The 17056-nt window shown below is 49.3% G+C and overlaps 4 protein-coding genes across 4 annotated transcripts; all 4 read right to left on the reverse strand.

Annotated features, from left to right (window-relative positions):
• Window positions 1-1511: 1511 nt before the first annotated feature.
• On the reverse strand, window positions 1512-3771 carry FMAN_10308 (related to YjeF_N domain protein; the record flags this gene model as incomplete). The annotated part of the gene is made up of 3 exons (XM_041820969.1): window positions 1512-2471; window positions 2541-3595; window positions 3654-3771. 3 exons carry the CDS (start codon window positions 3769-3771, stop codon window positions 1512-1514), a joined length of 2133 nt encoding a protein of 710 aa, XP_041686796.1.
• A 1083-nt stretch (window positions 3772-4854) lies between these two features.
• Window positions 4855-7320, reverse strand: FMAN_10309 (uncharacterized protein; the record flags this gene model as incomplete). Its single annotated transcript, XM_041820970.1, has 1 exon — window positions 4855-7320. The coding sequence occupies one exon, from the start codon at window positions 7318-7320 to the stop codon at window positions 4855-4857; it is 2466 nt and encodes an 821-aa protein (XP_041686797.1).
• Window positions 7321-8094: 774 nt separating this feature from the next.
• On the reverse strand, window positions 8095-10110 carry FMAN_10310 (uncharacterized protein; the record flags this gene model as incomplete). Its single annotated transcript, XM_041820971.1, has 1 exon — window positions 8095-10110. The coding sequence occupies one exon, from the start codon at window positions 10108-10110 to the stop codon at window positions 8095-8097; it is 2016 nt and encodes a 671-aa protein (XP_041686798.1).
• A 3830-nt stretch (window positions 10111-13940) lies between these two features.
• Window positions 13941-16434, reverse strand: FMAN_10311 (related to cullin homolog 4A; the record flags this gene model as incomplete). The annotated part of the gene is made up of 3 exons (XM_041820972.1): window positions 13941-13998; window positions 14055-15964; window positions 16015-16434. 3 exons carry the CDS (start codon window positions 16432-16434, stop codon window positions 13941-13943), a joined length of 2388 nt encoding a protein of 795 aa, XP_041686799.1.
• Window positions 16435-17056: the final 622 nt, after the last annotated feature.

The following is a 17056-nucleotide window of genomic DNA, read 5'->3' on the forward strand; positions in this document are numbered from 1 at the left end:
GACGCCTGGTAGCAGATGTTGTAGGTACCTTCCATTACTTACACAGTCAGCCCTGTGGCTTAGTGGAATGGTGTCGAATTACAGCCCCCGCCCTCTCCCAGCCCCCAAAACGCATCAATACCCTGGATGTGCGCTCAATTTATTCCCTTTCGTCTCATCCCCAATTCTCTCAGTCAATGGTCAAACCAATATGACCCCTCTTTATGTCAAAGGAGTCAGGGTGCTGACACGATCAGATATGCTTATTTTCTGGTGTGAATGAGTGTAGAGGGTGACCAAGGATTCACCATAATATTTGTCAACAATAGATAGAGACTGGAAGACTGCAGCTATCAAATCCTTGATGTTCTGGACTGAAAGTGTCTGCAGTTTTTCAACACATCGAATGCCCACACTAAAATGCATATGCTACCTACACTCAGCCATCCGCACTGTGCACTCTGGGGAATAAGTACGGAAAAGATCACCCGGGTTTCCCACAAAATATCAAGATTGACTCTCGATAGTGTGATCCCTTGAGAACATGAAACGACCAATCAATGACCAGAGAGAGACGGGCAAATGATATGAAAAAAGTTGACCAACAATACCTGGCAACCTCGATTTTATAACAGCTAAAGAGTCTTCGCTCTTGGATAGGTATCTACACATCTAGCATCACCAGCTTCTTCTTGTCGGCTTAGCCGATGAACCCAAACCTAAAATCAAACCTAAAATCAGACTAGGCTCTAGCAATTCTCCGACCACGTGCTGCTGCTGCCAATCAATCGACCATTGCCCTGCCAAACAAAATCAGAAGCGCTATTCTCGAGCTGTTGATTGATGCAGCTATAACCACACCCAATATCGGACTGTTTTCTATGTTTTCACAACATACCAGTCTCCCTAGGCACTATACTACCTGTAGATTTTATACCTAGGTAATCAATAGGTACAGAGACTCAAAACAAACCCGCTCGTTGGCCTCCCCTTTCACAGTTCTCACGTCATATAACAGTATTGGCATAAACCCAATCAAGCTTTTATAAAATGCCAAGCCTGCACATGCACAACAAATTCACAATATGCTTGGCAAAGCTTAGTTTTCTCCCCGTAGCTTAACTTAAACTTGGCCTCTCTCCAACCTTCTCCATACTCTTGGCGGACTTGGCTCGTCTCGTTAATCAGTCTTCGACCAAAACACAAAACAACTGCAGCAGCTATGGATATTTTTACAGTAGCTACAGCGGCAATAGTGAAACCACCAGAAAAGCTATCTACATATAAAAAGCATCTTATTTTGACTGAACTCCTGGGTATTTGGTCCCCTTTTGACCTCAAATGTAACAATGCATGCCCTTAAGCGCCAAAATAAAACCCACCAAACGCCAAATATTGCCCAAAATGCATCTTCCCACTGGCCATTTCCCATGCAACAGGTAAAACAATCGCTGAACTTTTTGCTCTCCTTCGTTTCTACTTCCCCTTTCTCACGTCATGAATGCATGTTCTCGCTGGTTTCGTGCGGTACATCATTCCTCATCTGAGTCGGTTCCGTCCTGCTGTCCATCCCGATACTTCATCTCCAGTAACCACTTCTCATCAAAGTCGATACCTCTTCGAATCTTGGTTCCAGCCTTCCTCCAAACGGCACTTCCTAGGCCAATGTCCGCAATGAATAGACGCCATTCCTCTTCGTGTCCGGCATTGTTCATGTTCTGGGGGTCATCCTCATCGGGTGGTGTCACGGCTTCAAGCAGGCCCCGCTTGGGAGCACCCATTGCAACAACGTATCGAGGCTTCACGAATAGGCGGCTACCATCTATCACTGCCACTTTACCGGAAGTTGGGTCGATCCCTGTTGGCACATCGACCGATAGCACGAACGCTTCGTTTCGGTTCGCCCACTCCATCAACTCATAAACAGCAGCCTGGTCACCAGTTCGCAGCTCTTCAAACGATATGGTCAAGCCCAGAAGAGCATCGATGATGAGTGATACTGAGACAGGTGATCCTGACGATGATGCTTTGCGCAAATGTTCAAACAGATCTGCCTTGCTGAGAATTTTGCCGCCAAAAGCTCGATAAAGTTGAATCTGTTGCCGCAGGTCTTCGAGCAAGTCTTTCTCGCGCTCAATACCCACTAAGCACACGAGCATGTTGATGTTCTTGTTCCGCAGATGGCGAGCAGCAGCAATAGCTCGGATACCTGATTTGTTATTGCCAGCCAGGATCACCACCACCGGACTCGTCAATGTAGCACTGGAGGAGGGATTTGCACCAGCAAGGCCGAACCGTACTTTGATAGCAGGATCTGAAAGGGCTATCAGAGCAACCTCAGCGATACCTCGCCCTCCGTTCTCGGCCATAAGCTGTTCTGTTAAGCCGATCTCGTTCGCTGCTATGTTCTCAAGATTAAGCATCTGCAGGGCTGAAACGGTTTCAAGACGCTTATGCGAAGGGACGAGGTATAAGCCAGGCGGATGACCTTGCTGTCTACTGTTAGTACTGCGAGACTCTGGTCGTGAGATCGACAACCGAGACAGGTGGCTTGCACGTACGCCAGAATTGACGCGGCTTAGCGGAAGGCCGCCAGAAACTGCAACAGCGCTCGCCTTGCGTGACTGTGATCTTCGTGACGGACCCGATTTGCTATCAGCCTTCCTATTACCTTGACCACTACGAACCTCCCGTCCACAAAGCCTCTCAGCCTCGTTCAATCCATCATCTGCCTCACTATTCCAGAAGTCTGCATCCTTCTTAGTTGAGGACGGCAGGTCCAGTACATTTTCGGTGTAATGCAGATTCTTTCCGCCAGCTGTGCCAGGCTTTGGCTTTCGATTGTGAGACACCAATCGGCTGGCATCGTCGATTTGATCCTCCTTCCTCATCTGATCAAAAATGGTGCGTTTATCAAACTTCGCAAGGTTGTTCTCAAAATCGAACTCCCCCATCTCTTCTGTGACATCTTCAGAAGCCCAGCCGTTATCGAGGAGGCCTTTGCGCCCCTTGGAGCTCTTTTTCAGAGAATGAAATGGTTGGAAAGATGATGTACTCTGCAGGATTGGTGTTTGCCTCCATCCCTTGCCTCGGCCACTGGCGGGTGAACCCTCAATAGCTTGACCATCATCCTCAGCACGCTGGCCCTTTCCTTGCTTGGACTGTCGAGAGCGTCGGTTGTTGTTGTTTTTCTTCTTGGCGGATCGCGGTGCCTGTCCTTCAATTGGCTGGCCATTGTCCATTTCCTGGACCGCTTCATTGATGGCTAGATTACTGACAGAACCAGTCAGGTCGTGGTCAGGGGTGGGTCTCCCCGGCGTTGAGACAGCGGCACTCGTAGGAGCGACTTGTAGTTCAGCTCTCACATCCTCCAATGGTCCTTTTGAATCGGAGCCTGCCGGCGTTAATGCTGCTGGCGGTCTCCCCAGACTTAGGATCGCAGGGTCTACAAAAGCAGGTTGCGGTGGTGGTTGCGAAATGAAAGGCGCAGCGATGGGTTCGGCTTGAGGAGGCGCATATGTCGCTGGACTGTCGTTCTTGACTTCAGCAAGATCGGCGATGTTAGCGGCGTGGACCTGCAAGTGAGGAAGCCATTGTTTGGTATCAGAGACGAACACTGCAACTCGGGCATTAGCATCGTTCTTGCAAGTGTAGGGTTAGAATTCTGTGTGTACCGTTAGTCAATGTTAAGCCGCTCCCTGCCTGGACATTGCCAACTGTCCCCGTCAGTTCGCTCCCGGGAGGGTCCCTCAACACCACCCGCATATGCAAGCCGATGAACTGGGTTGCCATGATTGGTAAGATTTCGCGATTTATACGTGATCGGAAAAGGGTTGTGTTCCTCGGCACAAATTATTGGCTATGGCAGATCGGCAATGTCAAGATGTCATTAACGTCTTTTGACGAGGGTTTGAAGACCAATCCCCAGTCGCGCAGAATCGAGACCCCAAGATTTATGTGTCACTTTGTTGAGTGAACAAGGACTGATTTTGTTTCGAAGTACCTGGGAGCGAGAGGACCGGGTGGTTGGGCTCGTCGACGGAGTGACTGAATTCAGGCGAGTTTCGAAGCGGCGGGATGGGGCAAAACGAGGGGAGATCGAGACTTGGGGCCTAGCAATGAAATGGTGCGAGGTGCGAAAAGTGACAGCTGCAAAGCTCGAACTCTCCGATTTCTATGCCGTATGCGATAAGGTATTGCTGCAGGCGCTTCGGCGGGTTTTCGTATCGCGATTTAATGTTGTGTGATGCGGGCTTGTCTTGGTGGGAGAACTTCCATTTCAACATGGGGCAAGCTACTAGGGAAGTTCGCGTGGGAACAAAGTTGCCAATCTTGTTATCGATAAGAAGGTGGTTCCCTCGGTGTGCGTCACAACTATAGTATAGTAACTACCTTACTAGAGGTACTTACCTAGGTACTTAAGGCACCTTACTTTTTAGCCTCTCTTGTGTTTGTGTTTGTGTTTGCAACCACGGTGAGCATCGCTTGATTGGATGGCTTATAATGAGATTGGTTCTCTTCCCTTAACTAGGTATGCTCAGGCTCATGAGCCGACTTGTCTGTGCTGAATGAGAAGCCAACCGAGCAAACGTTTCGTTACTATGTAGGCCCAATGGTCACAGCAGATGTCATAAAATTAAATAGAGCGGTTCATCATTTGTATTATCATAGCTTGGTGCATACAAGTCTCAATATTTACTAGGCCTTTGGCGTGTCTATCCCGACCAAATTGCCCCTTTGACACCTTGACGCCTTTCCCATAGTTATTCGCATCTATCGAAACTTCGCGTTTCGACTGAGTCTTCCGTATCATACAATGGTATCAATAGATTGTAAGCTCTTTAGCATCTAAATGTAACCCCACCAGCTTGAAACTCAGTATCCCATAGAAGCCATCGCCTCTTCCTCATCGTCTAAATCTATCACCTGGTGGGTTGACTTCGAGGGCGCTGGTGCTTTCGAGGGTGCCGCTCCAATGCGATTGGATACAAGACTAGTGATAGATTGAGCCTTGGGTTTTCCGAGTGCCTCCTCGGCACTGTAGAGTTTGTTGTAAAAGTCTATGACTCGAGGATGTGCCATGACCTTGGACTTTTGAAAGCCCAGAACCTGTAGGCCATCCTGTGTAGTCGCTCGACTAAGAGCAACATAGGCCTGGCCCTTTTCAAAAACACGTCCAAGATTGACTTTGACACGTTCAAGAGTTTGACCTTGGGCCTTGTGAATTGACAATGACCATGCCAGAATCAGGGGCAGCTGAGTTCGCTTGGCCTGAAGCTCGCCATTAGGCAATTCGACCTTCCATTCCTCAGGCTGGCAGAGGATCACGCGTGACGTGCCATCCGTTGCCATGAACTGTACGACCGGGAATTTGGTGCCACCAGAACTTGAATCGGATTCGCGCTTGAATGTACTGAGTAGTTTCTTTCTAGCTTTGGCCATTCTCTCTTCCTCACCGAATTCATCAATTGGCTCCATGTCGAACGTCTTTTCATCGGAGAATCCTATCACCTTGCCTAAAGATCCGTTCACAAGTGATTCATCAAGGTTCTTGATCAGCATTACTTGAGCGTTGATCTTCAGATCGATGCTCTTGGGCGCCATCATGTTCATCAGTAGTTTGTCCCGAATATCTTCTTTGCCAGTATCTTGAGCCTCATACCGCCTGATCGTGCCAGGAAGTTCTCTCAATCTTCTTTCATTTGACATCTCGACTTCGTTCCGGGTAGAAAACAACTCTGCAGTTCCCAGTCCATCATTGAAATTGAGTGGTCGCTCCAGTTTTTTGAAGGCTCGAACAGTGTCTTCCGTTATGCGACCGAGGCGCATCTCGTTGAGCATGTTGGCGAATACTGGGTCTCGCTGTCGGAAGACCTGCGTAAGTCCAATAGTGTGGTCTATGGAGGTAGTCCAGGTTGATGCATCAAAGGCAAACTTGGTCTCCCGTTTTGCACCCTGTTCTGGGACTGGTGGAAGCTGGAAAAAATCACCAGTGATAATGAGTTGAATGCCCCCCCACGGCCTCCCGTTGTTTCGAATCGTTCTTCCAATTGTAGACAGTTTGTCAAACAAATCTCCGTCCACCATGGAAATCTCATCAATGACAAGGCATTTAGTTCTCAGCCAGCGGTTCTTTGCCTTGGGATTCCTTCGGATCTTCTTGACCAGTGCTTGGGCATCCTCTTTGCCAAGTCCAATACCAGAGAAGCTATGGAGCGTAATGCCTCCGATATTGCATGCAGCAAGTCCCGTGGAGGCAGTAACCGCAACTCGTTCTGGGTCTTTGGCATACTTCTTCTTCAATTCCGTGATGATGGCTCGCATGAGGACAGATTTACCAGTTCCGGCCGCACCAGTGAAGAAGACACTCTGGTTCTTGTTCACTACCAAATCCAAGACGTGTCTCTGCTCTTCACTCAGCGATATGGCAAAATTGCCCTTGGAATGCGAAGTGGAGACTTCTTTGATCTCATCCATGGAGAGATCGGTGCTGGCCGTTGGTTGCTCTTGCTGACGCTGAGTTCGGAACTGTTTCTTCTGTTCCTTGACAGCGCTCGCTGTGGGATTAAGAAAATCTTTCCGCTTGTTATTCGGTGTTTGGGCGACCTGTGAGTGAAAATCACTCTCATCTTCGGGTTCTTCCTGCTTGAAACTTTGGGGCAGTACGCGTTTCTTGGCTTTTTTGGGGACCGGAACATCAAAGTCATCTCGGTCACCAGAAGAATCGCGCTTCATCGAGATATTGGCCATGGTTGAAGTGACAGATGTATTGCGGGACGGTGGTAGGAAATGTGAGGGTGGTGATGAAGACCAAGGTATAGCCTTGTCTGTCTGTGTCGAGGTTGGCGGTGGGGGCGGCATGTTCTCCTTGGTGATGCGCTTGGATGGGGTATTTGCAGGAAGCGGCGGTAGTGCTGAAGGGGCTTGGAAATCCAGATCTAGGTCGTCGTCGCCACAAAAGTCGTCTTCAGTAAAGAAGACCGCTGCTTGGGCCTTTGCGTGAGCTTCAGGTCCAGTGAGATCAACAACATCTGCTTGCCCGCCGAATGAGTTTGATCCTCCACAGAGAGAGGCCAGTGATCCACCGCCAACACCGTTTGGCGGTCGAGAATTGTTTGAGAGTTGGTTCATGTTAGAAGGTCGATTTTGAAGAGGTCTGGAGAATGGTGGCATGGTCCTCGCCGACACAGCAGGGGCGTTTGACTTCTTTAGTTGTTGTCGAATATCGGCATTGTGAGTACTTGGGCTGCTGGAAGGAAGAAACGATTGGCTTCTGGGCTGGCCCCTTTGTTGGGGAGGAGGGCCATTGGCCTCGTATTGGCTGTTTGCGCGCTGTAGCATTGCGTTGAGATTTGGTGAATATATCGGACCAGCTGAGTGCACCTGAACTCGTTGCTGTTGCAGAGCTCGTCGAAGAAGGAACGCCCGTGCCGGCGAGGAACGAAAAGGAAGGTGGTTGATACCAACCTTCATAAAATATCGTGAACTGGCGACAGCTGAAGGTTAGGCAGGTAGGAAAACGAGGGAGGAGGGGAGGATTAAAAAAAAGAAAAAAAGAAAAGCGAGGCAGGAAGTTGCGATGCTCAGTTGAGCGAAGGCGAGATTATCGAGGAAGTATCCGTACCCCACGGTCCTGTCATATTAGACTGTGATTTCCTGCAAGATAAGGACGCGTCTCGGCCCCGAACCTGGTCAGTCAGGTACGACGAATGAAGATGCCTTTCACATGAATACAGTATCTGCCCGACGCGTTCCAGGCGCGACACCCCTCACTTAACGCACTACCGGCATTCGCTTAGTCACGTGGTCTATAATTGCCGTTCATGCATACAACTCAAGCTTGATGTTAAACAAGGCGGAAACGAGCCCTTTGCACAATTAATGATTGGCACTGAAATTGTTTGTCATCATAATATTCATTTTTAGCTCCAGGATAGGGGGTAAGGACGACACCAAATCATCAACTCAGCTTCATCCCTTTGAAACGATAAAAACGCCATTTCCAGACCTTAACGTCATATAGTCCATTCCGTATTTCATTTAAGCGAACTGATCCTATTCAAACATTATGTAAAAGCACAGCAATTGCAATCAAGAGACTGTCGACTCATTCTATCAGTCTCGTCGGCCACTATATCTCCCGAAAGCCTCACGATCTTCATGATGCTGTCGTGAATAGCGTGGCTCCCTGTGGCTCATATACTCTCGAGCCCGTCGATTACTCCAGCGAGGTTCAGGGTCAGCGTACTTGTAGTCGTCGGGCCTTCCATCTTCTCGCCTCTCTTTAAGTTCACGGCGCCGTCGTAGATCCTCTTCAAGATGTTTGAATCGATCATTATCTCTTCGAACGTCACGCTCACGATGGCCGTCGTCTAATCTTGCTCGCTCAAGGGGCTTGTCGGAGCGACTGGGTCTGATATCATAAGAATTATCTCGTCGGGGCGCAGTGCCGCGCACATGACGGACACTAGGTCTTGCGGCCTGGATAATTCGTGGCGGCTCTCCTTTCCAAGGCTGTTCTCGGGGAGAATGATACCCGCCTCTAGGCGAGCAACTTTCGTCACGGTAGCGACGGCCGGGGGAATTGAATCGCACATGTTGCTGATCGGAATCTCGAGAGGAGCGGTCATCAGCCATATGTTTGGCATCCTTTCTGAGGTTACGAGAATCCTGGATGATGATGTTTTCGTGATGATCGGAAAGCATACGCTTCGGGTTTGGGCTACGCCCTCGACCCCGTTGCGGGCTGCTACCGGAATCAATAGACGACGGCCTTGTGTCCTCACTTTCATCCTCTGACCACTCGTCACTGTCACCATCAGAAGGTGAGGAACTTCGGCCTGAGTTATCATAAACCTTGACTTTATCTTCAAATTTGAACCTTGGCTCTGGTGCCATTTTCTTTGGTGAGCGATTGTCTGCCTCAAATGGAGTTTTCGGTGCACTGGGACTTGACGGGGGCATCTGTGGAGGGGCGTTCGCCCCTGGCAATGGCCCATGTGGTGGTCGGTCGATGGGGATATTGATCGCGGGTAGCCTTGGGGGTGGTCGAGCGGGAACTTGTCCTTGTGCTGGTGCTGGTACGGGAATAGGTGGCACGACACCTGCATTATGAGGGACCCCATTGTCTGGCTTTGCAGGTGGCATGCCACTTTGCTGTGCGTTATTGAATGGACCCTGTCGAGGAGAGTGGGCTTGGGGCATGCGAGGAACGTTTTGTTCCCCCATAGGAGGCCTAAGTTGACCGTTCAATCTTGGATCAGTTGCTGGAGGAGGCGCTGGCCTGACAGGGGCAGCAGCAGCAGTAGGAGCAGGAGGAGGGGGGTGCACAAATCCCTGGGGAAGGGTGACAGGCGGTAACCCTCCCATGCGTGGCTGGGTAGGTGTTTGTTGGATTTGCCTTGGCTGCCTCATCGATACATGTGTATCGATAGCTCTGGAGCTATGGCGACCAGAGGCGGGCATCCTCTGGAAATATGCATTGATTGCCACTCTCTCAAGCCTAGGAGATTTGCTCTGCTTCGAGTGGCTTCTATGCTTTCTGGAGCTTCGCACACTTCTGTCATCCCAGTGTCTGGGATCATCTGCCGCCCGCCATTCTGATTCGATCTGGGCCAGCTTATAGTAGAACCGGAAGTCACGGTCCTCTTTGGTCAGATCAGCTTGAGCCCTGTCGAGCTGAAGCTGGATTGTCTCGTTCTTGTCTTGCTTCTTCTTCGAGACAGATCTTGTGGTTCTGTCCAAGTGCTCGATCCTCTCTTTGATCCTTGATTGGGACATGTTCTTGTCTGTACGAGTGATGGTCTCCCAGTCATATTCGGTGTCCCGTGCCTTGCCACCACTGGAGGCACCAGGAGTCTTTTCGAGGCGGAGAGCTCTGTACATAGGAAGCTCACCGCTTCGGGCATTTTTGATCTCAGCGGGATCTTGCAGCCGCAGATCCATAGGAAGCTGGGGGGGATGGCTATAAGGCCGGATGTTGGCAGGCATGAATGTAGGAAGCCCTGCAGGAAGCCCGGCAGGGGCCCCGTTCTGCTGGGGCATTGAAGATCGTGTTTGGGGAGCTTGAGTATGATGCATTGGTGCTGGGGTATTTTGAGGCATAGCCCCGACAGGAGGAAGGCCAGCCATAACGTGATTGGTATTTGCTAGGTGAATGGAGAATTCCAATTCTGGGATTGATACGATTGAGAGGAAGAATAGGGCTATGATATATGCGACTGGAGATGGAGAGCTCGGGTGGGCGTAGCTTGGGAGGGATTCGAAAGCTCCTACGTCCAGAGACTTGTGCAAATCAAAAGTGAGGCTGGCGAGATAGCCAAGGGATGCGTCCTAGTCAGAAGATGGAGGGGGGATGGAAGGTTGAAGACTAAGGAGGGGCGCAGTACAGCCTTGCTGAAGCAGTCGTGTCAAGCAGTAGGAGAAAGTCTTCTTTGCTTGTAGATATGAGGGAAGAAAAAGCTGTTTATTTGAGCTGAATTGGGAGTGTCTCTGGATCTCTGTGGGAAACTCAAAGGGCGAGTGAGGGTCTATTTGAACTTGAAGAGCCATTGCTCAAGACAAGTACGTATTGGCATTGGTTTCTTGATCTGGTGTTCCGACACGATACGGCATTGATGAGTACTCTTGATGATGAAAGCCAGTTTTGTGTTACTGAGAAACTGAAGGTTGTTGTTAAAGGCGAACCATACATTGGTTGTTCTGCGCTCGAGTTGGTGGTTCGCCCGTTAACCTCCACCAACAGCACATCAGCTTGGCGCAAGCCAACTACGCACATTGAGTGTGATATAATGAATAAGCCTACAGAAGGACTCTCAGCCGAAGTGAACTGAGTAATCGGCAAATGCATTCCTTGCCGAGCTTTGCTGAGATACGGCATCATTCGCCTGGTCGACGCGGCCAGACTGACATGCATCAGGCAATCGGCAGAATCCAACGACTCAAGATGATCCTTTCAACCGGCGCCTCCATTGTGTGTTACCGCATGTTGTCTCGATATGGCGACCGACGATGAATGATGAGGCAAGTTCCCGAGAGGCTGACCCGACACCGACAGCCCGTTCTGTCCGCGCCCAGATATGCAGGAAGGCGATCGCCGTTTCTGGGATACGGCATCTCATGCTGGCTAGGAATGCTATGCTGTTCACTTTGACTAAGTGTCTGGGTGTGTTACTCTGCGGCCCTCGGTCGCCCGGTGAGAGTTTAACACGATGATCTGGAGATCTTTTACGCTGCGTAACCATTTGTTCGAGTTAAGAGAGGCCCTGCATTCTTGTGCTGTTGAATCAGATAATTGCCTCGGATACGCCATGGCTGGACTCAAAAAGAAATCACCACGAACTCGTTGGGCGTTGATGTCGTTGGATATGTCCGAAACTTGTGCTACAGAGGACGAGAGGGCAGACGCAGACGCAGACGCAGACGTAGCGTATCGCCACAATCGAGAAGTATAGTCTATCGTGGAATTAGGCCTTGTCCGCCATGGCACGAAAGTGAGAGCGACAGGTCCGGGTTGGACACATCGAGGAATCGGTGAAACAAGTTGAGAGTTGCACTAAGGCATAGCTTCACGGGAAGGTCGGGTATGCAAGTGATTGCAGAGAATGTACAGCAGCGAGCTGAATGATGTGCATATTTGGTTGATACGGCCATTGATTACCCATGGATCTCTGGCAAGGCAGACAGACAGTTGTTCTAGAGTGCATACTACGGTTCTACCTAGATAGGTACTTTGGTCTGTTGGTTCGCCAAGTCAGCGGCAGTTGGGATTATTAACATGGTTGAAAATACGCATAAAGTGTGATGTTGAGGCATAATGACTCAATCAGCCTCGATTGCCTCGCCTTGGAGGCGAGTGTGTCCAAAGTGTAGATGCCTCTTGAGTTAGATGGTGATGGTGGTAACGCAATCCATTTACACCGCGTCACGGCCCATCCCACCTAATGCACGATATAGTCAGCAGTTTGGTCGAGAAGCGCCCTAGTTGTGCTGCAACTAACTCCAGACTATGTGAGTATGTCGAACATATTGTGATGCGGGAGGTAGTAGAATGAATGAATGAATGAATGACCCAGTCTAGAAGTGCATGTGCGGCACAGGCTGTTGATGATGGATGGCCTTTGAGGGTTTCTATACGTCGAGATATAATGCGACAACAAAATGAGGCGAAAGTGAACATGTTTCAAGTTTTGAGTCGTTATGAATTGTGTCTGGATTCCGAGACATGAATACGGAGTTTATCAGTCTTGATTTGAGACAGCAAAGCATAGCACAGCACAACACAGCACAACACGACACAGCAACACATAATACAGTTGGCGATAGTACAAAGGCGTGTCTACCGCGTGGCCGTGTGACCTGTCAAGAGGGTTCAATATATCAATTCTTGCCGATGGCGATACAACCGTCGATGATCAGGCAACTGGCCGCCTGTCAACTGAGGTTACACTGAGACATGTCCAAGTTCTATGGGGAATCCAACTCTGAACGGGTGTGTCTGTTGTACCTAACTTTTGCGACAGAATATTCAGGGCGTTTCTCCTTCACACCCTCAGTTCATGTCTGCTAACTTTGGCCGGGCGCCCAAATATGGTTGCCTTGTGGATGCCTCGTGAGGGGTCGATTAAGTACTTTGCTTTGGTTTTCCTTTTTTTTCTTTCTCTTCTTGTTCCAAGGGCGACCGATTACTCTTTTTGTTAATCCGAGTGTGATTGACAAGTCTTGGTTAAGGTAGGTAGGTAGGTATTGGTTTACGCCGGCGACATTCGTCAATGGCCGATAACATCATTTGCCTTCAGAATGCTTCTCTAGGAATCAGAGCGGCAGAGCATTGTCCGTGACCAAACCAACGTCAGTCGAGAGATTCAGGAAATACCTGCTTATCGTCTTAAACACGCCCAACGTGAAGCACCAAGATCTCGCTCGCAATGTCCCATGGAGCCACTAGTCCAAGTCTGAAGTTACTACCTATGTGTGGATGTGTTTGTCTGAAAACTGAAATAGATAGATACCAAAACTTGTTATCCTCAGAGCATTGTGTGACTGGTGACATGCCGGGAGAATGCTGTGTCAAGTCTAGACCCTCCTTCTTATCCCTTTCAATGCCGTCGGTGAGTCTCTCTCTGTGTGGCCTTTTCAACCTTCTTCTACCTCTCAATGGCCTTGCCATTCTCATTCGAGGCCGAATCCGTCAGCTCAACAGAATGCGTTGGTCTTGGCTCTGAATATTGACGAGTGCACGGGCTCATATAGAGGCGCAGGTCATTTCATGGCAGGCTACAAGTTCCATCGTGGCTCGGAGCTTGTAAGGAGATTGATTGTGGTTATCACATTCGAGCTGCTACGATACTCAAAGTGCAATAGATATGGGCATATTTTCATCTCAAGATATCTTAGATTTAGAAATGCCTACATCCAACCCGCTGGCGGTTTTCCAATTCCGGAATCAAAGCTGTCTCATATAAAATCAATTAAGCTCAGATTAGTTTGAGGCAGCTCAGCTTGGGAGAACTGATGAAGCTCGCAAACAGCAAGGATATCACTTCAGCCCTCTAGGCACCCACGCCCTATCAACCCCAACACACCACTCTCACCAATCAACGACTTCTTGCAGACATGAGCCACCTGGTTGTATATCAAAGTAGGTGTCTACTCATTCAGCGAAGTAGCTCAATCAGTCAGCAATATGTCACTCAACCATTTACCTTGCTGACTATGGTCCCCCTCTTGCTTCGTTTCTTTTTATTCGATGTTCGATGTTCGATTCCCAGATTCCGTCGTTTGCTCCAAGGCAGTCATGTTTTGACATAGAATAGAAATCAAATTCATTGGTATGGGTACATACATGTCTGTGTCGTTGTAGCATTCGGTTGCTTTATGCCTATACATCGTTCTAATGCCGTCTTCATCGTTGAGCCTGATAGCCTTGCCTCACCAATCTCCATTACCCAACTTTCCAAGCCTTATGCCAGGTACACATAGGCGTTGCCCTCTCTTTCGATGTAATCCTTCTCGATAAGACTGTATCTCGCGTCAGCCACCTCCGGACAGCATCATTAACGTATGGCATCACATACCTTTCGATCTCCTTCTTGATCGCCGCCGGCTCAACACTACCTCTTTTCTTTGTCAGGTTGATAACCTCTGCCACCAGGTCACTGTGACCCATGCTCTTACGACTTTTCATTATTCTAACGATGGCAGCCTGTGTCTCAAAGCGTCGGTCTTGAGCGATCCTTTCATGTGTAGCCTTGTTCTCCTCCTTTGTCTCCTTCAGCTGGATCTGATTGATCTTGACTCTGTACTTGGGGTCTGTAAATGTTTTGTTAAAAGTAAACGTATCAGTAGGCTTGACATCACGGCCTTTCGGGTGCTTGGTAAGCACTCGCGCTTTGCCGCAAGCGAGCGACTGAAGTGTGCGATCAAGATCACCGCCTGAAAGACCGGTTCCCGTCGCGATCTGTTCATATGCCAAGAATCCATCAGCCGGCACGCTGTTGAACATCATCAGAACCACAGCCTGGTATGCAGATACAAGAAGCTCCTTCGGCCCCTTGGCGAAGATGCCCTTGAGGGAGCAGTGAGCCAATGAGTGCTTCCACGTCAAGGCTCGTCCGGTATGCTTATTCTTGTAATACTTGTCAAACCTCTCGATCTGCGTGGCAACCTCATCTGGCAGGTTGAGACGAACATCCGGGTAAGTTGGCCACGCAGCAGCGGACAAAATCATGACGGAAAGGTCCAGAGAATTCTTGCGCTCAGCACTTCCTTGACGCCATTGCTTGAAAGACTCCATTTCATCCTTGCCGAGTTCCTGGTCCTTGAACATCTGTTCCAGATTATGTGTAAAGTTAGCACCGCACTCTCCTCGAAGCTTTGTTAGCATGTTGCGCTCAGCGTCTTGGCTGGCACTTCGTCCCATGAGCAGTCTTCGAGCCAAGTCCTTTTTGTAAAATGCCTCGAAGGCGTCCTTGCCCTCGATGAAGCGGAACAGCTCGAGCGCCTGGTCAAGCTGTCTATCAAGCTCAGCATCTTCATCACCTGTGCTGGCTTGACCTTCCTTCTCAGCTGTCGCTCGATCTTTCACATCTGACAGAAGCTCCTTTGGTAGTGACTTCAAGCCACCTCGCAGAAGCACGTCGATATATTTGGCGATCATCTCGCCGATTTTGGATGTTCCCGTGTCCCAGCAAGATGCAGCTTTGCGGTCGTTCATGAACTTCCCAAAAGAATCCCTCATGCCCCAAAGGAAGTCTTCGTCCTTATTAAAGGCATCTCGGATCATCAGGTCGAGTGATCGGCGGAGCTCTAGTAAGCGCAAAACCATTTGGTCACCCTTGTCTTTGTCGCTGATGATTGCCGAACCAGTTGATCGAATGTAGTCGCCCCATGGATCTTTCATCTTCTTTTGGATCCCTGATAACCGAAGCAAGTCATACAAAGCCTTCATTGACTCAACTTCTCTATCAGCCAGGAGCTTCGCCAGGTTCCCACCGTTGAGAAGCTTTTCTGAGTAGTTGGTGATGAGATGGGCGTGCGCAGAGTCCATAAGTTGCTTCTCCGTCGTACTATCGAGGTTGAATTGGATGCAGCGATAGTCTTCCCTTTTCAGTAACTTCTCGCAAACCAAAATGTAGTCCTTGAGACTTGACGTGCTCCAGGCTTCGCCAAATTCTTTCAAGTATCTCTCAGACTGCTCTAAGAAGTAGGGCTCAAAGTGCTTGACATAGACCTCCAAAACATAAAGCATCATGATGGAATCTTTCAGTAATGCAGGTTCGATTTGGTCGACGCCTCTTCGATCATGCTCAACCAAATCGCAAACGCCTGCGATTAGCTTCACGCCGACCGAGTTTCTATAGGCTTGACTCTGGGATGGGAATGCCATTTTTCTGAACTGCTGGATCGCCATATCGTTTATAGATGCAAGATTCTTCTGTAGTAAATATGTTCGATCGAGGTAGCTGAATGTTGATCTGATCAATATCTGCAAGTGTTTCTTAGCATCTCAAACCTATATACAAACATCCAGCCTACCGTTTGTGTATTCCAAGTCTTCCATTCCGCTAGTACGCTCTTCACAGTATCGAGGTTCGAAGCATGACCATTCTTCTGGATTCTGGGTAGCACAATCCGCTGCAAGTGCACATCGATTCTCTCTTTGAGCATCTGGTACACCTTTGCGGGATCCCCCTTTCGACAGACATCCTCGACACCCCTGTACAGCCTCTCCAAAGGGACATTAGGTGTCCGTCCCGCAAAGACAGCCTCTAAGGAATCCTCGAGCTCCTTCTCCGTCCGTCTATAGTACTCCGCGACCTGGGTATCTCGACTCGTGGGCGCCCGCAGATTCTTGATAACAAGCTTCTTGGAACCAGAATAAGGCTTGAACGCAGAAGGTGCCTGCGTTAGGTCGATGGTCTCGGGGAGCTTGCCCCGCGCTTTAGCGGTGGTCATTTCGAAGCGCGCCCGCTTAGAGGTGGCAAGGGGAGGTGAAGCTGAGGATGATGAGTCTAACCGCGGCCTTCGCCGGGAGGGAGAGGTTGTTTCCGGCGCCAACGGTTGCATGGAGTGAGCCCAGGCGATATATCAAGAAAAGAACGAGGCCTGGAACAACCGTACAAAGAGCTGTCGCGCAGGCCTCGGTTTCTCGGACTGTCCGGTGTTTGGTTGCGGTATTCGATAGTGAGCAGACGTGGGCGAGAAGTGTATTATCAGAGTGTTTCTTGGTTAGAATCAAACGGAAATGGACTAACTCGAAGAAGAGTCAAGGCAGTACTTTTGGAGATGATGGCAAGTCTGAATAACAATGTTTTCGAGGTGGGCGTGTTGATTGATTGAAGGTGATTGAATCCATGATAAGATAAGAAACTGGAGCTACCGCCATCTATCTCCGGCTTAATAAAGAGCGTCATCGGTTTGTATGACAAAAGAAATGGAACGCTTGGGTACTAACTACTACTACGTCTACATAATGCTACAACAAAGAACACAAGACTGGCATTCTCGCTCCGTTGATGGCTTCTCTGAATCAATTCAACTCTTCGAGCTCTTCTTATTAAATTCAATGTACGTACTT

This window comes from Fusarium mangiferae, assembly GCF_900044065.1.
Source record: "Fusarium mangiferae strain MRC7560 genome assembly, contig: FMAN_scaffold011, whole genome shotgun sequence".
NCBI classification, from domain to species: domain Eukaryota; kingdom Fungi; phylum Ascomycota; class Sordariomycetes; order Hypocreales; family Nectriaceae; genus Fusarium; species Fusarium mangiferae.